The sequence below is a fragment of the Mesoplodon bidens genome (genome assembly GCF_964165515.1).
Source record: "Mesoplodon bidens genome assembly, chromosome: 6".
Taxonomy (NCBI): Eukaryota; Metazoa; Chordata; class Mammalia; order Artiodactyla; family Ziphiidae; genus Mesoplodon; species Mesoplodon bidens.
In genome coordinates this window covers 116,781,710-116,805,118 of record NC_138162.1, presented here as the reverse complement: position 1 = coordinate 116,805,118, position 23,409 = coordinate 116,781,710, and the positions used below count along the sequence as shown (strand labels likewise).

At 40.4% G+C, this 23,409-nt stretch overlaps 1 protein-coding gene across 10 annotated transcripts in view; it reads right to left on the bottom strand.

Annotated features, from left to right (window-relative positions):
- The window catches only part of NEK1 (NIMA related kinase 1), a 226,116-nt gene that overhangs the window by 188,624 nt on the left and 14,083 nt on the right, over positions 1-23,409 (bottom strand). For all 10 annotated transcript variants that reach the window (XM_081237217.1, XM_081237219.1, XM_081237218.1 and 7 more), the window contains 3 exons: positions 19,684-19,832; positions 18,952-19,048; positions 13,125-13,222 (listed from right to left, as the gene is read on the bottom strand). In XM_081237217.1, the coding sequence (XP_081093343.1) occupies positions 13,125-13,222; positions 18,952-19,048; positions 19,684-19,800 (312 nt within the window). In that variant the 5' untranslated portion in view covers positions 19,801-19,832. The remainder of the gene's footprint in view (positions 1-13,124; positions 13,223-18,951; positions 19,049-19,683; positions 19,833-23,409) is intronic.

The window sequence follows — 23,409 nt, the reverse complement described above, 5'->3', positions numbered from 1 at the left end:
GGCAGAAGACCTAAATAGACATTTCTCCAAAGCAGACATACAGATGGCCAAGAAGCACATGAAAAGCTGCTCAACATCACCAATTACTAGAGAAATGCAGATCAAAACTACAATGAGGTATCTCCTCACACCAGTTAGAATGGGCATCATCAGAAAATATACAAACAACAAATGCTGGAGAGGGTGTGGAGAAAAGGGAACCCTCTTGCTCTGTTGGTGGGAATGTAAATTGATACAGCCACTATGGAGAACAGTATGGAGGTTCCTTAAAAAACTGAAAATAGAACTACCTTATGATCCAGCAATCCCACTACTGGGCATATGTCCAGAGAAAAGCATAATTCAAAAAGACACGTGCACCCCAATGTTCACTGCAGCAGTATTTACAACAGCCAGGCCATGGAAGCAACCTAAATGCCCATCGACAGACGAATGGATAAAGAAGATGTGGTACATAAATACAATGGAACATTACTCAGCCATACAAAGGAACGAAATTGGGTCATTTGTTGAGACATGGATGGATCTAGAGACTGTCATACAGAGTGAAGTAAGTCAGAAAGAGAAAAACAAATATAGTATATTAACGCAGGTATGTGGAACCTAGAAAAATGGTACAGATGAACCGGTTTGCAGGGCAGAAGTTGAGACACAGATGTAGAGAACAAACGTATGGACACCAAGGGGGGAAAACCCCAGGGTGTGGGGATGGTGGTGTGATGAATTGGGTGACTGGGATTGACATGTATACACTGATGTGTACAAAATTGATGACTAATAAGAACCTACTGTATAAAAAGTAAGTCAAATAAAATTCAAAAACAAACAAAACAAAGAATGTAACCTAAAATTAATTTTTAAATTAATTTTTTTAAATTAAAAAATAGAATAGTGATGTCTAGGGATGAGGGAAAGAGGGGAGTGGGGAGAACAACCCTCACTCCCCCCTTTTCTTTTTCTTTTTTTGGCGGTAGGCGGGGCTCTCACTGTTGTGGCCTCTCTCGTTGCGGAGCAACAGGCTCCGGATGCACAGGCACAGCGGTCATGGCTCACGGGCCTAGCCGCTCCACGGCATGTGGGATCTTCCCGGACCGGGGCACGAACCCGTGTCCCCTGGGCAGGCAGACTCTTAACCACTGTGCCACCAGGGAAGCCCATCTTTTTTTTAAAAAACAACCCTCTTGGTTCAGTTCGGTAGATATTTACCGAGGACTACACAAAATTTAAGTTCCTTTCAATATTCACATAAGGTGCTGTATGTAGAAAAATTAAATATAGTTCTGAGTTCGTTCATACAGTGGTAGAAATACACTTTTAGACAAATACCTAATAAAATGCACAAGTCTTATAACAGCAATGTGCACTGAGAAAGCAATTAACTCCAGCAGGGAGGGGTCAGGAAAAGTATAAAAAGAAAATGAAAATTCAGCTCAGCTGAGTCTTATTGTTATACAGTCTATCTGGAGCGCCTGGGACACATGCTAGAAACCACCAATGCCTTGTTTTACAGATTAACGTTTTTCATTACCATATTTCCCATACCTGTACTCCTTTATAATTTGACAAAAATGTATTCAGCACCAACAATGTACCTGATATGGGCTGGAATTGGCCAAAAAACTTAATAAAAGAGCTCACAGACCAGGAGTCAGCAAATTTATGCTGTAAAGGGCCAGAGGGTAAATATTTTAGGTTTTGCAGACCCTATGGTCTCTGTCCCAAGTCAAATTTGCCACTGTAGTATAAATGCAGCCAGAGATTATATGCAAACAAATAAGCATGAACTGTTCAAATAAAACTTTATTTACAAACAAAGACGTGGGCCGAGTTTGCTGACCCACATCAGAGACCAGGAGGGAGATGAGTAAGTAGAGCAGAGGTGATGCTCTGAGTGTTGACAGCACAGAGGACAACAGCCAACTCAGCCTGGAGGCGATAAAGCAAAACCCGACAGAAGACGAGGTTCTGGAGGGAAGTTCTGAGGAGGAGGAGGAGGGCACAGCACAAGTCTGTGCTCCCTCTGTCCATCTAGTTCAGCCTGTCTTACATCAGGGCTGGAGGGGAGGGAAGGCCATTAAATTACAGGCCTGCTTCTAACCACTCCTCCTCTGCACTTCCTTGTACACATTAGCTCACATTAATATTTACAAAATAATGTTGGGATAATGGCATTCTCTTGCTCAAAAGAGAATGTCCCTATTTGACCCTATTTGCCAAATTCCAATGGTATAAAATGCTGAGCCAGCCCAACTAAACACATGGTAATTACCATACACTTGTCTGAATTACAGCTTTATGTGTACGTGTTATTTCCATTACTACAGACTGCCTTAGAGCACTAAAACAATTCCACAATGCACCTTCTCTGCTCCAAAACTCAGGTTTCTTTGTGCAACAAAATGTGTTAAAATTTACTAAAGTATGCTGTTTTCACATGTTTATTCATTGTAAAAAATTTTTTGAGAAACTTTTACTGCCAAATATTATATTAGTGAAAAAACAGAACTTGGCTGTCTCTCTAATAGAACCGTAAATTGATCTTAGAGCGCATGTAAGAGGTTATAAGACCTTACTTACTATTTAACTTCCATGTAATTTGTCCAGAAAGCAGATATCCCAGGTCCACCAGAATAGTTTTCTATGCTATCTACTGACTTTATTATCATTTCTGTTTTTGAAGAAAGGTTCCTCACCTATGAGAGTGCTAAGGATCCTTATAATTGTATTACCTTCATGTATGTTTAAAAAAATTTTTAATTGTAGTAAAATACACAGAACACAAAATTTACCACCTTAACCATTTTTAAGTGCATACTTCAGTGGTATTAAGTACATTCATACTGTTGTACAACTATCACCACCTGTACAACTCTTCACCTTGTAAAACTGGAACATTAAATGTTAAACAGTTCTCCCCACTCCCCTCTTTCCCTCGTCCCTAGACATCAGTGTTCTACTTTCTGTCTCTATGACTTCGAGTACTCTTAAGTATGTCATACACATGGAATCATACAGTATTCAGTTTTTTGTGACTGGCTTATTTCACTGAACATAATGTTCTCATGGTCAATCCACTGTAGCATATGTCAGAATTCCTTTCCTTTTATAAGGATGACTGATATGGAGAGTTACTTCTGTCACTTTGCTATTTGTTTTCCATATGCCCTGTGGTCCTTTTGTCCCTATTTCCTGCATTACTGTCTTCTTTGTGCTTAGTTGATTTTTGTGTTGTGAAACATTTACATTCATCGCTCATTTACTTTTTAAAAAAAATTTATTGATTTATCTTTGGCTGTGTTGGGTCTTCGTTGCTGTGCACTGGCTTTCTCTAGTTGTGGCAAGCAGGAGTTACTCTTCATTGCGGTGCACAGGCTTCTCATTGCAGCGGCTTCTCTTGTTCCAGAGCACGGGGCTCTAGGCACGCGGGCTTCAGTAGTTGTGGTGCGCGGGCTCAGTAGTTGTGGCTTGCGGGCTCTAGAGCACAGGCTCAGTAGTTGTGGCACACGGGCTTAGGTGCTACGCAGCATGTGGGATCTTCCTGGCTCAGGGCTCGAACCCATGTCCCCTGCACAGCTGGCAGATTCTTAACCATGGTGCCACCAGGAAAGCCCCTCTCATTTAATTTTATATATTGGGTTGGCCAAAAGGTTCGTTCGTTTTTTTCCATAAGATGGCTCTAGTAGCACTTAGCTGTCTAACTTCATTTGAAACAATTCTGTTAGATTGTATGTGACAGCTGTCATACCAGCGTGCATTTGAAAAAACACATCAGGGACTTCCCTGATGGCGCAGTGGTTAAGAATCCGCCTGCAATGCAGGGGACACGGGTTCGATCTCTCGTCTGGGAAGATCCCACACGCCACAGAGCAACTAAGCCCACGCACCACAACCACTGAGCTTGCGCTCTAGAGCCCATGAGCCACAACTACTGAGCCCGCATGCTGCAACTAGTGAAGCCTGTGCACCTAGACCCCATGATCTGCAACAAGAAGCCATTGCAATGAGAAGCCTGAGCACCACAACAAAGAGGAGACCCCTGCTCACCACAACTAGAGAAAGCCCGTGCGCAACAACGAAGACCCAAGACCCAACGCAGCCAAAAAAAAAAAAATAATAATAATAAATAAAAATTAAAAAAGACATGAAAATTGAATTTTTGTGTAGCCATTTTAATATTGAAGATGGAAGAGAAAAAGCAACATTTTCGGCATATTATGTTATATTATTTCAGGAAGGTAAAAACACAACCGAAATGCAAAAATACATTTGTGCAGTGTATGGAGAAGGTGCTGTGACATGTCAAAAGCAGTTTGCACAGTTTCATGATGGAGATTTCTCGCTGGACGATGCTCCACTGTCGGGTAGACCATATGAAGTTGACAGCGATCAAATCGAGACGTTAATTGAGAACAATGAACATTACACCACGTGGGAGGTAGCTGACATACTGAGAATATTCAAATCAAGTGCTGAAAATCATTTGCACCAGCTTGGTTATGTGAAACGCTTTGATGTTTGGGTTCCACGTAAGTTAAGCGAAAAAACCTTCTTAACTGTATTTCCGCAGGCAATTCTCCACTACTTAAACGTAATGAAAACGTTCCGTTTTTTAAAACAAATTGTGACAGGCAATGAAAAGAGGATACTGTACAATAATGTGGAACAGAAGAGATAGTGGGGCAAACGAAATAAACCACCACCAACCACACCAAAGGCTCTTCATCCAAAGAAGGTGATATTGTGTATATGGTGGGATTGGAAGGGAGTCCTCTATTATGAGCTCCTTCCAAAAAAAACAAACGATTAATTCCAACAAGTCCTGCTCTCACTTAGACCAACTGAAAGCAGCACTTGACGAAAGGAGTCCAGAATTAGTCGAGAGAAAACGTATAATCTTCCATCAGGATAACGCAAGACTACATGTTTCTTTGATGACCAGGCAAAAACTGTACAGCTTGGCTGGGAAGTTCTGATTCATCCGCTGTATTCACCAGACATTGCACCTGCGGATTTCCATTTATTTTGGTCTTTACAAAATTCTCTTAATGAAAAAATTTCAATTCCCTGGAAGACTGTAAAAGGCACCTGGAACAGTTCTTTGCTCAAAAAGATAAAAAGTTTTGGGAAGATGGAATTATGAAGTTGCCTGAAAAATGGCAGAAGGTAGTGGAACAAAATGGTGTATACGTTATTCAATAAAGTTCTTGGTGAAAATGAAAAATGGGTCTTTTATTTTTACTTAAAAACTGAAGGCACTTTTTAGTCAACCCAAAAAGTGTATACCTATTTTCTCTGTGTTAACAAGGGGATTACTTTCGATCCCATAAAATTACAATACTCTAATTTGGACTTGTACCAGCTTAACTCCAATAACATATAAAAACTCTGCTCCTGGGCTTCCCTGGTGGCACAGTGGTTAAGAATTTGCCTGCCAATGCAGGGAACACGGGTTCGAGCCGTGGTCCGGGAAGATCTCACATGCTACGGAGCAACTAAGCCCGTGCACCACAACTACTGAATCTGCGCTCTAGAGCCCTCGAGCCACAACTACTGAGTCTGCGTGCTACTACTGAAGCCCGCGTGCCTAGAGGCCGCGCTCTGCAACAAGAGGAGCCACTGAAATGAGAAGCCCGCACACTGCAAGGAAGAGTAGCCCCCCTTCGCCACAACTAGAAAGAGCCCGCGCGCAGCAATGAAGACCCAATGCAGCCAAAAATAAATAATTAAAAACAAACAAAAAAAACCTCTACTCCTTTACATCTCTGTCCTACTTCTTTCAGTTGCTGATGTCACCAAATTACATCTTTGTACAATGACATCATTGTCTGTATGTTTCAAAACGTAAAATTAATAATTTTCTTAAAGTGCATTAGTCTCTTAAATCATGTAGAAAAACAAAATGGGGAGTTACAAACCAGTTACAATAATACCAGCTTTTAGACTAGTAATTGCTTTTTAAAAAATTTATTAGTCTCAAATCATGTAGAAAAAGGGGAGTCACAAACCACTGCTGTAACAATTCTAGCTTTTATAACTGCCCGTGTATTTACCTTTACTGAGCTTTCCATTTCTCCACATGGCTTCAAGCCACTGTCTAGTGTCCCTTCCCTTCAATCTGCAAGACTCCATTTAGCACTTCTTTCGGTGCAACTGTAGTAGAAACAAATAGCTTCAGCTTTTGTCTGGAAATGTCTCTCATTACTCAACGACAATTTTGCCAGATACAGGATTCCTGGTTGATAGCTTTTTTTCTTTTAGCACTTTGAATATATCAGCCCAGTGTTTTCTGGCCTGTAAAGTTTCCACTGAGAAATCTGCTGGAAATCTTACTGACGATTCCTTGTATGTGATGAGCCACTTCCCTCTTGCTGATTTCAAGACTCTCTGGCTTTCAACAGTTAGGTTATAGTGTGTCTGGGTGTGGGTCTCCTTGACTTCATCCTACTTGGAGTTCACTGAGTTTCTTGGATGTTTATATACATGTCTTTCATCAAATTCGGGAGGTTTTCAGCCATTAACTCTTCAAATTTGCTGTCCATCCCTCTCTCCCTCTTCTCCTTCCCAAGATGCACATGTTGGTCTGTGTGACAATGTCCCACAGGTCCCTTAAGCTCTGTTGATTTTTCTTGAATCTTTTATCTTTCTGTTACTCAGACTCAATAATTTCCATTGTCCTAGCTTCCAGTTCACTGAGTCTTCTTCAGCAAAGGTTCAAATCTGCCTTTGAATCTCTCTAATGAATTTTTCATTTTAGTTATTGGACTTTCTTTTTTAGTTTCTTTTTAGATTTTTCTATCTCCTTATTGATATTTCTGTTTTGTTCGTATAGTTTTTTTGACTTTCTCCATGTCTTCTTTTAGCTTTGAGCCTCTTTAAGACAGTTGTTTTCAACCCGTTGTCTAGTATATCTGCCATCAGATATACTGCACCACCAGGGAAGCCCAATAATATTTTATGTATACAAACTTAACCTAGAAAATGCTGAGCACCTTTGTTGATTTGGTAAATCTTCCCATGCAGCTCTTATAAAAATGTTGAGCTAACTAATACATATGGTGAGAGGTAGCCTAGAATTTTTATTTTATTTTTTCTAAATTTAGGATCTAATCTTGGGAAGGAAAGATTACACAGTTGTCAGAGATTTGGTCACTTGATTAAGAGATGGTTTGGGGTACCTGAGAAGTAATATTTGGTTACCTATTTAATCAAAGAGATAAAGTATTTTAAAATAAATACAGATGGAGAAGATTCTGGGAAGATAGTAGAGTAGGAAACACTAGGAATCTGTCTCCCTACCTGTACAACAATACAGTGGCAGAATCTATCTGATGTAACTATTTTGGGTCTCTGGAATCTCTTGAATCTTTGCAACTTCTGGGTGAAGGCTTGGATAGTAAATTGTGGTTAATTTCAGTCAATTTCACCTCTTAGTTCTGTAGCAGGGGCTACTCATCCCCCACGTCCCAGCACTGAGACATCCAGCTGTGCATGCATCCCAGAAGCAGCTTGCATGCACCTTGTGGGAACCAGGGTGGGCAAACAGGTCCCTGTCCTCCATGTATCAGAGATCTGTGCTCTGATTGTTGATGGCTACTTCAGATCTGGGGCCAAAGAGGAGGGCAGCCATTGTTATTGTTCCTCCCCACTTTGTTGCAAGCCTCTCTCCTTCTGGCTGAAGGGACTTCCAGAGGATTTAAAGGGCCAGAAGCTCTTTTCCCCCCTGCTACATTTCTCTCTTTTCACCTTTGGGGAGCCAGACGTTAAAAACTTAAGGCATTCAAAGCAACCACGGATCTGAGGGAAATTAAAAAGTCACCATGGTGGGGCTTCCCTGGTGGCGCAGTGGTTGAGAGTCCGCCTGCTGATGAAGGTGACGCAGGTTCATGCCCCGGTCCAGGAAGATCCCACATGTCGCGGAGCGGCTAGGCCTGTGAGCCATGGCCGCTGGGCCTGCGCATCCGGAGCCTGTGCTCCGCAACAGGAGAGGCCACAACAGTGAGAGGCCTGCGTACAGCAAAAAATATATATATATATTAATATAAATATTTCAGAAAGTGCATGCTTTATGGGAGGTCCCAGAGATTTGTCAATGACTTTGCTATCCATTTTTACTCTTAGGGAAAATATTCATCAAGCCCATAACAAATACCCCTATGGAGAACTGTATTCTATTATTGGTTACTATACGAAATTAACTACAGCCTTTCAGTCTCATTATCAAACAGGCCTTTGCTTCTTGATGACCAGAAGGCTCCTGGAAAGGACTGTACTAGGAACACTGAACTACCAACACCTCAGAAAACACACTCTTGAGTACAGGCTTCTGAGCTGACACTGCTGACATTGAACAATGGACTGAGCCAATATTCCTAAGGCTTTTTCAGTCCAGAAGCTGATATACATCATAAAAGCAGACTCACCCAAAACCCAGCATGATAAGAATTACTAGGACTGAATGAACTGAATTAAATGAAATTTAATTGTGTTTATTTGTTGGAATACAACTGATATTATACATATATTTTTAATGTTCCATCCTTCTATACTTAATGAACATATGAAGTCCTCTTCTTTCTCTTCTTAAGCTATCTTTACTCTCAATTTAGTAAATTATGCTTTTCTAGACTGAAATATAACATCTTAAAATGATTATCTGCTTCTCTCTGACCCATTCAGAATTTAGAAATAGTTTTACTGAGTTTTACTTTTCAGGAATATTGTAATTTTCATTGGTTCAATAAGAATGTACACTCCTTTTTACCAGAATATAACTACACAAATCAATTGTGCAACCAAAGCCATACCTGGACTGTCTTATGTGAGGATGATTTTCATTCAATCAGTTATGACAAGCCTGCTGCCAACAAATACACACAGAGCCAATTCCTACATTGTGCCACCAGGGAACTGGCCTAGTGCCTGACTTACAAGGTCTCAGCATCACAGGTGGCAAGGTCATTTAGTAGTAGCCAAAAACCTTGGCAAATCTGAAAACTCTCAAGAAGAAAGAAAATCACCCAAATTTATATGTACTGCAGGTGAAATTTGGTGGAAAATGTACTGGGCTTGGTTTCCTGGCCTTGGGATAGAAGAACAAATAATATTTTAAAAAATCCAATCTAAGATTCCTTATGAAAACTTCTGGACAGAAATCAATTCTGTGGCCTTAGTACCTGCATAGTTGCTCATTTCTATAAGGCTCTGGATTTTCAGAGCAAACTCAAGGAAGTCTATATGCCTAATTAACACTCTGACTGCACCTAAATATTAGGGCCAACCCTACGAGACCAGACTTTCTTTTAAAAGAACAAACATTTGGAAATTATCAGGAGACGAGACTATCAGAAAATTTATCCAACACTTAGAAATAAGCCAAAAATAGTCAGTGGCACATCTTTTTAATATCTACGTGGAGAAAGGCCATCCAAGGATTGTTCAGCAGAATGTACTTACTTCATATCACTGTTTACTACTGATGAAAAGTCACAGACTTAGTCAACTTGCTTCCTAACTTGACGAGGCTTTTTTCTAGTAAAGATGCAAACAAGGAAGTATCACTGAAGAGAATGGCTTGAGCGGCTGGAGAATTTCCTTGTCTCACACGTCTCTGCTCCCACTTCCATTCTAGAGATGGAACAAAACCATCTCAGACTGATTTCAACCTACAGCCTACAGCAAAAATGGCCTCTGGGGCTTCCCTGGTGACGCAGTGGTTGAGAGTCTGCCTGCCGATGCAGGGGACATGGGTTCGTGCCCCAGTCCGGGAAGATCCCACATGCTGCGGAGCGGCTAGGCCCGTGAGCCATGGCCACTGAGCCTGTGCGTCCGGAGCCTGTGCTCCACAGCAGGAGAGGCCCGTGTACAGCAAAAAAAAAAAAAAAAAAAAAAATGGCCTCTGACCTCTGTTTTCCTGCTTCAAAGACCAGAGAGTAGCAGGTTGTTTATGTGTAAATAATTACCATTTTAAGTAGGCTAACAAAACTTGTCATTTTGAAGGGTAGGAAAAAATGCTATTAACTTAAAAGAAAGACTTGCCAAATTTTTATTGTTTATATGGAATAATCTCAGAATGGATGAAAAAACTAGAGTAAATCTCCATAATTTCTAGGATTACAAGAAAGATATATGTACAAACACACACACATATATATCATTACGTACTAAGAATATTTATCTAACAGAAAAACCAAATCCATAGGGCTTCCCTGGTGGCGCAGTGGTTAAGAATCCACCTGCCAATGCAGGGGACACAGGTTCGAGCCCTGGTCCGGGAAGATCCCACATGCCGTGGAGCAACTAAGCCCGTGCACCACCACTACTGAGCCTGTGCTCTAGAGCCGGCGAGCCACAACTACTGAGCCCACATGCCACAACTACTGAAGCCCACGCACCTAAAGCCTGTGCTCCGCAACAAGAGAAGCCACAGCAATGAGAAGCCTGCGCACCACAACGAAGAGTAGCCCCCGCTCGCCGCAACTAGAGAAAGCCCGCATGCAGCAACAAAGACCAAAAATAAATAAATAAATTAATTAATTAAAAAAACAAAACTAAAATAAATCCATAGATTATCAATGTACTTTACAGTATAATGTTATGGAATTTAACAGCAAGCATTTTAAAGTCCAAAAGAGACAAAAGAATAAAAATAAGCACAAGCAATGGAATATATCAGATAAAACTGTAATAAAAAAATAGCACCTTGTACGCAAACAAACATTACTATCTGACCTTTACCACAACAGTACCGTTGGCTACCTGGTAGGAATATCCCTACTACCGAATAAGGATGTAAAGTCACAAAGCAGTTAAGTAACTTGTGAACATAATTACCAAGCTGATAAATAGGACAAGCACTCAAACCCAAGTCTTCTCACTCCAAGTTCTGTGCTCTGCCTAGTAGGCTTAATTGTGGAACATGAGGTAAGGAAAGTTTGAGGAATACTATACTACCCTACTTGAGAGTACTTTTAACTCAAGCTCTCATCCTACCATATCTCCAAGCTGCTGCCAAGACCCTCAAAGCCCCCATCTGTATGACGTTATCAATCAGCTGATGAATTGTGCCAAGGCGGTGCTACCACAGACGCAGCCTTCCTCAGTACCTTGACATAAGCAGACTGGGGCCTCCGCTCTATAGTAAATTACAACCTGCTCGGAGACACAACTCTAATGTGACATTATTCAGAGTACATTAACAAGGGTGCACGATGCACTAAAGGTGAGTGTAGACTGGGAGGAATCCCATGGACTATTAGGTTGGAGCTAGAAACAACAGATGTACAGACAGCAAAGCAGATGGATCAGAAACAGTCCTTAGGGGAAAAGTAAAACTGAATGAGATATGATACAACAGGTACACCTTTAAAAATACATGTATACAAAACAATGATGGCTATTTTGCAGACACAGACAGAGATATTGATTAAAGACACTGGAAGGGCTGCCTAAGGATAGAGGGGAGTGGAACAGAAATGAGTAGGAAGTGAAAAGAAACAAAGCAAGGGCTTTACTGGAATGAAATATAATGCACCTTTTAATTTTTATTCATTTATTTTGTGGTACGCGGGCCTCTCACTGTTGTGGCCCCTCCCGTTGCGCAGCACAGGCTCCAGATGCGCAGGCTCAGCGGCCATGGCTCACGGGCCCAGCCGCTCCGCGGCATGTGGGATCTTCCCGGACCAGGGCACGAACCCGCATCCCCTGCATTGGCAGGCGGACTCTCAACCACTGCGCCACCAGGGAAGCCCCAATGCACCTTTTAAAACTAATGCAACTGATCTTGGGACTTCCCTGGCGGTCCAGTGGTTAGGACTCCGAGCTTCCACTGCAGGGGGGCATGGGTTTGATCCCTGGCTGGGGAACGAAAATCCCGTGTACGGCGTGGCCAAAAAAACAAAACGAAGCAAAACAAAACCTTATACAACTGATCTATATGGACCGACATGTCAATGTAATCAAGATAATTTTTAAGCGACAAAAGCAAGACAGAGCATGGTATGTATACTCTCCCATTTCTGAATACGCATGTCTCAGTGTATACACGTGTATGTTCAATATGAAAAAGAAGGCACACCAAACCAAAAGCAGTGGTAATCTCAGGGACAGAACGGCGGGGGAAGACGGCTTTCCATCTCCAAACCTCTGAATAATTTTACAATTTAAGTCTGTAAAAAGCAGATTTTATAAACTCTGCTGTTAGACAGGGGTAGGTTCAAACACCAACTGTGATTTGGGGCAAGCTACTTAACCTTAGATTTCTTACCTATTAAATAGAGAAAACTACAGTATGCTAATTCACAGAGGGATTTAAGAATTAAAAGAGACAACAAATGCAACACTCCTAGCACAGAGCTCCCTCCATTCTCCTAAGTAATAGCCTGCAATTAAAATTAAGGATGGGTGATACGGAGAAATGCAATAGGAATTCAGAGAAAGAAAAGATCATGGAAAATCAGAGTGCCTATGGAAAATCTAAAGAAGAGACTGGGACTTGAGCTGAGTTTTTAAAAAAATGGTAAAATATTAGTAACAGAGAGTCAGGGGTGTGGGGGAGAAGGTACTACCAAAATAAAATAAATAATCAGAATAAATACACAGGAAGAAGAATGAGAGGTATAAACCTGTGTCCTGGTGCCAACCACAAAATGAATGCGCGATAAATATCTGGTACATCAATGAAAAAGGGTGCACACTAGGGAACAGGAAACAAGACTGCGTACGTAGAATAGCTCATATTTTAGAGATCCTTGAAATCACAACAAAGACTGGATTTCACGCAGTTGCAGGGCAAGGCTTCTAGAGCTGGAGTTACCGGCAAAGCCACATTCTAAGATAAGGCGGCAGTAAGCCAACTGACAGCATACAGAGTAATCAATCAGCTACCGCATAAAAATAGTTACACACACACACACACACACACACACACACACACAGAGGACACGACGTATACGACACACACAGCAGCATCGCCACAGACGGAAACAAGATGGGGCCTGAACTCAGGAGGCGGTCACGAGAGCTGGAGTAGGCGTCCAGTTAATACTCGTAGTACAAACAAACAAGCGCTGAATGAATTCTCAACAACACTTACGGAGTAAGAGCCAGTCTCCCACGTGCTAACTCACCTGGTCCTCTTGAAACAAAACGCCTTTCTGGGCATTTATTCGTTTAAACAGATCCCCTCCTTCACAGTAATCCATCACTATGTAGAGAGAGCCATTTTCTAAAAAATATAAACGTTACAGTCCATTTTTTAAAATATACATCAAAAGCATAGCTACATTAAAGGTACCTAAAGGTTTACTAAAAAGCAGCAATTAATTAAATACGTTCCACTAAACTAAAAACAGAACCACAGCCAGAAGAAGTGAAGTGCAAAGTCAAGGTTTACTGGTCGTACAGACTGTGTGGTAACTTGGGTTAACAGGCAACTCCATCATTAATGACTTTTCTGCCAAGAATACACCATCCCGTTATCCACACTGACATAAACATCTCTGCAATATGGACAAAATGCAGACAGATATAGTTGATTTCATTTAATAGATATATTTCCTTAAACATCAACTATAAAAATCACATTTTTCCACTCATTTGTCAGAGATGGGTAACCTTGGTTTTTAGCTGACCATTACTTTCCAGCTTTATTTCATCCACTTAATTACCTGTTAAACAAACACAATAACAGATGCTGCAATAAACTGTCAGGACTCAACAGTGAGACGGTCTCTACTCTCCTGGAGCTCTCTTAGTAGTGACATATAATCTGTGAACGAACATGAAGATGGGGCACTTCCCTAATCACCTGCATGCCTCAGTCCACAGGATAAAAGACTTCCATGACCCTTCCTGTGGTAGACAGGATGAGAAGAACACTTCCAATCCTTCTCTCCACCCTCACTCTTCCATAGGACTAAGACCACACCACTTCTTCCCAGGTAAGGAAGAGCGGCCAATATCACCTATTCCACCTCAAGGAACAGCCTTCCCAGAGTTCACTTCTCTCGCTGCCTTGTGCTGATGGCCTTGCTCCCGGCACCTTGGGTGGTGGTCTTGTTACTCGCAATGCTCACGTTCACCTTGTATACACTGCTTCCAATGTGCCCAGGGTTGGGAACCTACATGAATGAGCTGGTTAAGAATCTGTATAACTCTTTACAATTGATACGAAAAGATCATCCAAATATACATGTGAGAAATCACTGTGTGAAAAAAAACCCCAGAAAACCGTACAATCTACTACTTATGAAAAATAAGTATAGAATGCCACCATTTACATAGCATGAGAAACAAAAAGCAAAACAAAAAAGTACCGTGTGCTATGATTTATGTATGCTTATTAATGCTTAGAACATTTCTGGAGGGAAACTCAAGATAGTGGTAAAACAGTGGGTACCTCCAGGAGGGAAAAACAGGTGACTCAAAAATAGAAACAGAAGGCAAATTTCTTACTGTTATGTAACCTTTGAATTCTGTACCATCTGCATGTAGCAAAAATTAAACAAAACCATTACAAGATTTTTTTTAAAAGGTGTGTGTGTCTGTGTGTGAGAGACACAGACAGACACAGAGACAGGGAGACAGAGAAGGTTAAACAGGACCTGAGAAAGGAAATGGAGGAGCAATCCTGAAGAAAAATATCTGAGCTCTGTTATATTTTTTGCTGTTTAAACATTTATCTTTTATTTTGGGATAAGTACTAGTTAAAATGTAAGGTTAAAAGAAAAGTCTTTTCTGCATGCCGGAAATACTAATCTGTTTTGTATTCCTTCGATCATTCAAGCATCTGAGTGCCAACTATGTTCCAGGCACTTTGCACAAGATGCCAGGGATACAGAAATATAAGACACCACCCCTATCACCAATGGGCTCACACAGTACTGAAGAAACACCCTCCAAAAAAACCCAACATAATGACCACCTAGAAACTGCTTGAAATTGAGGCAAAAAGACAAGTGACAAGGCAAGTGACAAAGCCTCAAGGCATGTTAGAAAACGACCGAGAGTTTAAGAGAGGACACGAACCATGACCTCTCAGCGAAGCACGCACTGCTGGCAGGCTAACCCTGTAATTCTAACGCTTTTCTTCCTTCATCGTCTCTCACTTGAGAAGCTGAAAAAAACCCCAGATTCCCTAATTCCCAGTCTCCCCTACAGTTAGAGGTGGTCACTGACCCCATATCGGTCACTAAGATCTAAGAGGAAATCTCAACAGTGGCTTCTGAGAAAGCACTGGCTCGTCTGGTCACAGGAACAGACAAGAGCAAGCTGCTGGTGCTGCCCTTGACCCTTCTTTTGGCGTCTTTTGGATGCAGGCGATGCCTGGAGTTGCAAAGCGTCTTCTCAGGACAAGGAGACAGCATTAGGCTTAAAAACGTGCCTATTAAGGATGTCAAAGTAGAAATCAGACAGGGCCTAAGCTGCCATATACACCCTATACACAGGACAGCTCATCTTTAAGACTTCCTGTTACGTGACATCATTAAATATCTTTCTCACTTAAGCCAATACTGGCTAGATTTTCTGTTACCTGCAGCAAAAAGCAATGCAAACTTAGCCTCAAAGAAAAGCTTTCTTCAAGTACATAGAGAAGTTAGATTTGGGCAACACCAATGGGGAACAAGGTGAATGCCAACACAAGCTCCATAATTGAGTCTGAAAAGCTTCCATTAAAGATATAAAAACTACTTTTGCAACAGTAAGAAGTAAAACAAACTTATGAGGTTAAAAAAACACAGACTGTAGGAAAATACAAACAAAAGAATGAAAGCAATTAGAAGGTGATAGCTAGAGACAACTAAAAACAGAGAGCAATATATGAATAACAGTAGAGAAAACAAAACTGTATAACACAGATACCCCAATATACAGTGACACAACACTTTCTCAATGATAAGATCAAATTTTTAAAATTTTTAAAATGTTAGGAATATAGACAAAAATGTCTAATTATAATATTTAATATTATCTAATTATACATTTATATACCTGGAAATACTGTTTTCTCCCCACTCTCCAGTTTTATAAAACAATTGTATCCAAATTTTTCACATCTGTCATCAATATAAATGGCTTTTATTGATTCACCTATGTTTTCCCGATACACATGATCTTCATTTCCTTTTAAGTTAACTGAAAGAGAGCACTTTTAAAATCTGTTTATGTTGTCAGTGGAATTTTTTCTATGTCCTAATTCCCATACGCATAATATTGGGACTTAAAAAAAATCATCCTAGAGAGTTCATATGCATGATTGTCACAACATAACCATACTGCCTTTTAAGTGACTTTAGAAGACTTACAACAGTATCTAATATCTGCAATTATGACATCAGTATTAAATTTCTTTGATGCCTCTTTTTAAAACTGATTCTGCCTGAGGACCTCTATAAGCACTCAAAACTAACTCAGTGAAGTTTTCTTCCCCAAAACCACTTTGTTATTTAATGTATTTTAAAATTTGAGAGCACATCCCGTAATACAAGAGACTTTGTAAGAAAGAATTCATCTGTATGCTAAGACAACTTTATGACAAACAAATTTTTGAATATTTTTCCTTATTTTAAGGTATATATGAATTTTTTTAAAATAGTGAAATGAAAACTTTCCTGAAACAAAGAAAAACCAGAATCTGCAGGCAGAAAGGGTACAAAATGTTCCAAGAGAGACAGAATCAGAATTATTAATACTAAGCCATGTTCTGGTGAATTTCAATTCTAAAGAAAGAATCCTTCAAGCATCGAGGAACGATAAAGTAAATTACCTTCAAGAGGAAAAGCTTTATGCTCACCTCAAACTTTTCTACAGAAACATTCAATTCCAGAAGACATAATGTGATTGTAAGAGAAAAGGGGTCATCAAGGATACTTATTCACTTATAAAAGCATCAGTTAGACACTCTCAGAAATGCAAACAGTAACTGCATTGAGGGAATACAGCATCCATAAGCTCGTCATGAAAAAAAATTGATGAAATCCAGAAAAGTTGGAGATAAATTCAAGTATCTCTGGAAAGGGGTATCTAAGTTATAAAAGAACTAACAATAAGAATTGAATCTGTCTAAATATAGAACCAAGGCCAAACAACTCTAAGAATTATAATTTCAGAACAAAAGATAATTATTAAGTATTTTTACCCTGTCAAGATGAACAAAAATCAGTGGGGAGGAACTGTAAAGACACTAATTTCCTCACCTTTCATGGCAGACATTCAAAATAACATCAAAATTTTCACTTTTTTAACCAACTTGCTTATTTTTAAAAATTGAGAGATTTAAAATGTTCACATATGTAAGTTATTTATTTTTAATCATTTTACAGAAAAATTAAATATTTGTGTTTCAGAGCTCCCAAAAGCTCTATGAGAAACTAAGAGGTCCAAAGAGCTACATGATTAAAATGAGAAGATGGCTCAGGTGAGGCAGAAACAGGGACCGAATTCTATACCAAATATATAGAATCACCAGACGAAACTACATCTTATAAATCTGAGAATGAACTTATAGGCCAGGGTTGGAGAGCTTGTGAGAAAAAGGAACTCTCATGCCCTTTAGTCTAAGAACTCCACTCCTAAAACACTGCCACAGTACACAGACACCTGTACAAGGACGTCCCATGCAACACTACCTATAACAGTGAAACACTAAATACAACCTAAGTATCCATAACAGAAAAGAGGCTAAACAAATTGTGATACAGCCATAAAGTGCATCCGATGGAAAACACTGCAGATGTTACAAGAAAGTTGTAAAGAATGGGGTGCATCAATACACAGTGACATGGAAAGATACCCATGAGAGACAAAGTGAAAAGAACTAGATGCAGACACACACAGATACGATCCCACTTGTTTTTAAACGTCAAAGGCTACACACATATGCTTGTTCCACACAGTCACAGAAAATACAGTAAGGAATCAATGTGGAATTATTCACATTGCTTACGCCTCGGGAATGAGAATGAGTGGGAGGAACAGAGAGCTTGGGGTTCATGCATGTCTGCACTCCTGAATACGTTTACCATGAGCACTTACTCCTTTAAAACTAAACGCCAGTAACAATATAACCTTATTTAAAGAACGTGCTGTATCTCTTTTGAATCATTCAGATGTTTCTAAGTGAAGCATTCAACATAAATACAAAATGTCTGATAGAATATGTGTTGACATACATTCAAACCTTTTACCTTGAAATAGTAAAATCTTCATGATGAAAGAAGAAAGAAACTAAAAGACAGATGCTAAGGGAAAGACAAATAAAGGAAATCAAGGTCCTGAGAAAGAAGAGATGGTTAACATTGTACTCTTTCACATGAGCTATAAAGCCTCATTTCACTGCCATCATAAAATAAATAAACTGAGTACTTTATGGCATAAGGTGTTAACGTTCCATACACTTTTTAAAAGTATGTTCTACTTTACTAGATATCAAGTTTATTTGGGAACAAGGATATAATTCAGCTGCTGAAACTGGTATGTAATCAGAGCCTGAAATGGTCATTTAAACTATCTTTTACTTTCAATCTAGATTATCTTTCTATTTTGCAACTGACAGAGATTTATGATAATGGGAATGACTTCAATAAACCAACTTTTCCTGCCTTTAGAGAAGCTTTGTCTTATCTTAGTACCTGCATTACCAAATAGGATGGTAGATATTTCCAAAACAGCAACACTTTATAATATTTTAAGAATCTGAGAACACCCTCAAGCAGGACACTTTCTAAAATCAGAACATTTTCTCAGTGGCAGTGGTGGTAGCACTTAAAAGAAGTTTAGTTTAAGAAGGTGTAAATGACTGTTCCTCCTGTGTCTAAAATGCATGTGTATTGAAGTAAAAATGATATACTTTTCTTCCTGAGAATAATTCACAAAAAGATCCTTAAAAGGGAAGTATACAACAGTTATCATAAGGCTTAGGAGTTCTTTTGAGCACTCTTGCAAGATTTATCTGACCTTCAAATGATTCTCTATACTGGACAATATTTGGATGCTTCATGTTTGCCAGCACTGCAACTTCTCTCCTTGATTCTTCCCTTTCTTTACTGGACATCTTAAATAGAAGGAAAAAAGAAAATAGTAAATTAAGTAAATAAACAACATAATAGTCCATCAAAAAGAGAGTGGTTAAAAATAATGCTACCGGGACTTCCTTGTGGCGCAGTGGATAAGACTCTGTGCTCCCAATGCAGGGGGCCTGGGTTCAAACCCTGGTCAGGGAGCTAGATGCCACACGCATGCTGCAACTAAGGAGCCTGCACGCCGCAAGGAGCCAGTAAGCCACAACTAAGGAGCCCGCCTGCTGCAACTAAGACCCGGCACAACCAAATAAATAAATAAATAGTAAAAAAAAAAAATTAATGCTACCAATGAAGCACAGCCCAAATACTACAATATAGCTAGAAGATAAAAAGAATAAGTTGAAGGCACAAATATAACAAAAACATTTTAAGATGTTCAAACCAGATTAAGTCACAGAACAGTAGGTGAGGTATCTTTTTTAAACACATAAACATAACCACACATCACAGAAAAAAATCTGAAAGGATTTACAGACTCTTCTGAAATTAGTGGTTCTCTCTGTGATTACGGCAGTCTTTCACTTTAGGTCATGCATTGCCATATATTTTTTTATTCGCTCTTGTAACCAGACTTCTACTTGAATGACCAAACAAAAAATATACTTACGCTTGAGATGTTAATTTCTTTGATAACATACTGTCTGCCATCTTCTATAGATTTAACAAGAATGGCTTTTCCGAATGAACCTTCTCCAATCTTCTGTACTCTAACATACTTCTCCATGGTTCTTTTTCTAAGACATCTTAACAGATAGGCTAGATATTAAAAAAAAAAAATAGAGTAACAGTTAATAGAAATAAAGCATGTCATCTATAACAATTATAATACTTAATTCAAATTATATTCCTCAGTGATTTGCTTACTTAAAAAAAGTTATATAAAATCTTTACTGAAGGTTAAATAAACTTTACCTCAATTTTAGTCATGCAACCTAGAGATAGCTAAAAAGAGAAAACCAGTGACATTTCAATCTTATAAGAATACTTTGGAAAGTCAAATACTGTACATACTTAATGGAGGAAGAAGCAAACCTTTTCCTACATGAACTAATTAATTAGCAGCATTACTTTACTACCTGCAATAAGAATACAAGCTTAGCAAGACTATTTCCCAAAGTTATTTAACTAATCCTCTCTTATTAGACATTTAAGCTGTTTACAGTGTTTGCTATTATAAAAGAACTTCAGATTAAATTTCTGTACATACATTTTTATGTACTCATTATAAAGATTTCCATAGTACACACTGTGAGTTCAAAGAATATGCACATGTTAAAGCTTTCAAACACACTGCTTGTCTTACAGAAACACCTACTAGCTTGCTTGCATTCTGACCAGGAGTGAATAAAAGTGCCTGTTCCTACGCACTCTTTTAACAGTAGTTATTATTTATTAAAATCTTTCAGAGGCAATAAAGGGTAGTAGTCAAATAGCACTAAAACCTTAGAGTCAGAGAGCCTGGGTTTAAATCCTGGTTTAGCACTTATTTGCTATTTGACCTTGGACAGGTTACTTATCTTTAAGTGGCACAGTTTGTTCATCTGGACAATGTGGCCAACAACAGGACCTGCTGACAGAGCTGCTGGGAGGATTCGTCAACTTCATTAATGTCTGGAGAACAGTGACCTACACACAGTGAGCACTGTGTCACAATCTATCTTTACTGTTATTCATTATGTTGGATGGGGGAAGCAGTCTCTCACTTTGTTTTGTAAGTTCCTTTGCTCACCAATGAATCTGAAAAATTCTTCCACATTTCTGAACTGCTGCATTTCTTCTCTTTTGAACTATTCATTCAGGTTCTTTGTCCATTTTCTACTGGGATAGTCTTCTTTATTGTTTTTTAATTGATGTATAGTTGATTACAATACTGTGTAGATTTCAGGTGCACAACAAAGCATTCCAGATACATGTATACATATTTTCAGATTCTCTTCCATTATAGGTGTTTACAGGATTAGGAATATAGTTCCCTGTGCTATACAGTAGGTCCTTGTTGTTTATCTATTTTGTATACAGTAGCTTGTATCTGCTAATCCCAAACTCTTAATTTGTCCCTGCCACACCTGTTTCCCCTTTGGTAACCACAATTTTGTTTTCTATGTCTGTGAGTCTATTTCTGTTTTGTCAGTAAGTTCATTTGTATCATGTTTTTAGATTCCACATAAGTGATATCTTATGATATTTGTCCCTGTCTTATTTCACTTAGTATGATAATCTCTAGGTCCATCCATGTTGCTGCAAATGGCATATTTCATTTTTTTATGGTTGAGTAATATATACAATTCCACTGTATACACGTACCACATCTGCTTTATCCATTCATCTGTCGATGGACACTTAGGTTACTTCCATGTCTTGGCTATTATAAACAGTGCTGCTATAAACATTGCATCCTCTTTATAGTTCCTAGTTGCTTGTTACAGTGATCTGCATTTCTATCAATAATCTTTCTTAACTCCATCAGCATTTTTATTACCTCCTTTTCTAAATCAGGGTCTGGTAGACTGGAGAGGTCTGTTTCATTGTTTGTTCCTTCAGGGGATTTCTCTTGTTCTTTTACTTGGGAGTAGTTCCTCTGCTTTTTCATTTTAGTTAAATTTCTCTGACTCTAAGAACTTAAGAGAAACAGTTATCTATCGTGGTCTCACAGGGCTGTTTTTATGTGGGAGTGTCCCTGTGTAGACTGTGTGAGCCCAATTATTTTTGGTGCGAAGGCTGTTTTTAGTGTGGATGCTTGCCACGTCTTTCCTCAGGGTGTGCTGGCCCTTGTCCCCTTGATGAGGGGTGTGTCTGGTGTTGTGGTGACTAGAGCCTGCAGTGGATACTGCGTGGGGCCTCTTCTCTGCCCTGTAGTTGTCACAGCCCTGTCAGGGACAGGGTCTGCTCCTCAGCTGTCACAGTCGAAGCCCCCAGATCCAGTTCCGAGCTGCACTACGAGGAATGAGGGGCTGGAGCACCAGGAGCCAGCGTGTGCTCCCCCCCAGGAGCTCTCCACCAGGACATGCAACTCTGTGATGCCACCCGTGTGCACACGCACAGACTTCACTGTTAGTGAACTGTTAGTGAACCAGTGCTAGTGCTGCCCTCAGGGGCCACCTCAGGGCCACTGTGGACGTCCCTCAGGCATGCATGAGTTGTCCCAAAACCCACGCACCACCACGAGAGCCCGCCACAGCCACAGCCTGGGACCCACTGTGGGAGGACCGGTGACTGGCTCTGATTTCAGCCCCACCTCTGTGTGCACGCCCACAAACTGCACAAAGTCCACGGCAGCCAGAGCCATGCCTGCTGTGAGCATGCTGATAATGCGCTGTTAAGGCAGCCCACATCCCTCCCTTTATGCACTGACAACAGGCTCCTACGGCGGGCCCACGCTCCTGCTGTGCGCACCCCCAGCTGTGTCCTGTGCCACACTCCAGGCCCCTCGGGCTGTCTCCATGCACCCAACCTGAGTCCCTCCCCGGGTCTGTCTGCTGAAGCCTGAGTTGCAGCACCCAGTTGCTTCACACACCAGCAGGTGCATCACAGGCTGGAAAGTGCAGCAGCATGGCCAAGACCATCTGTGCTGCACTCCCTCTACCCTGCAGGACAGGAGGCGGCTTCCACACTGTCCTCTCAAGCCTCTGAAGCTCCCTATCTGTCCCACCGAACCTCCCAGCTGGTAAAGGAGGTTCCCAGAGCGAGGGAGCATTTCCCCTTTCACAGCTCCCTTCCAGGGGGCAGGCCCCATCCCAATTCCTCATCTCCCTTTTCCCTTTGTCCTATTCAATTACTTGGGGATCTTTACTGCAGCTTTGGTTGTATGAGATTTTCTGCCAGCTTTCAGCAGGTATTCCATGAGAATAGTTTCACATATAGACGTATTTTTTAAAATTTATTATTTAGTTTTGGCTGTCTTGGGTCTTTGTTGCTGCGTGCAGGCTTTCTCTAGTTGCGGCGAGCGGGGGCTACTCTTCATTGCGGTGTGTGGGCTTCTCATTGCGGTGGCTTCTTGTTGCAGAGCACGAACTCTAGGCAAGTGGGCTCAGTAGTTGTGGCTCACGAGCTCTAGAGCACAGGCTCAGTAGTTGTGGTGCATGGGCTTAGTTGCTCCGCAGCATGTGGGATCTTCCCGGACCAGGGCTCGAACCCACGTCCCCTGCATTGGCAGGCGGATTCTTAACCTCTGTGCCACCAGGGAAGTCCCACAGATGTATTTCTGATGTAGTTGTGGGAAGAGGTGAGTTCCACATCCCACCACTCCACCATCTTCAAGTTCATCTTCTTTTCATTAGTTTGTAGAAGCTTCTTTAATGACAATGTTAGCCCTTCTCCAGCATGAATTTTTTTT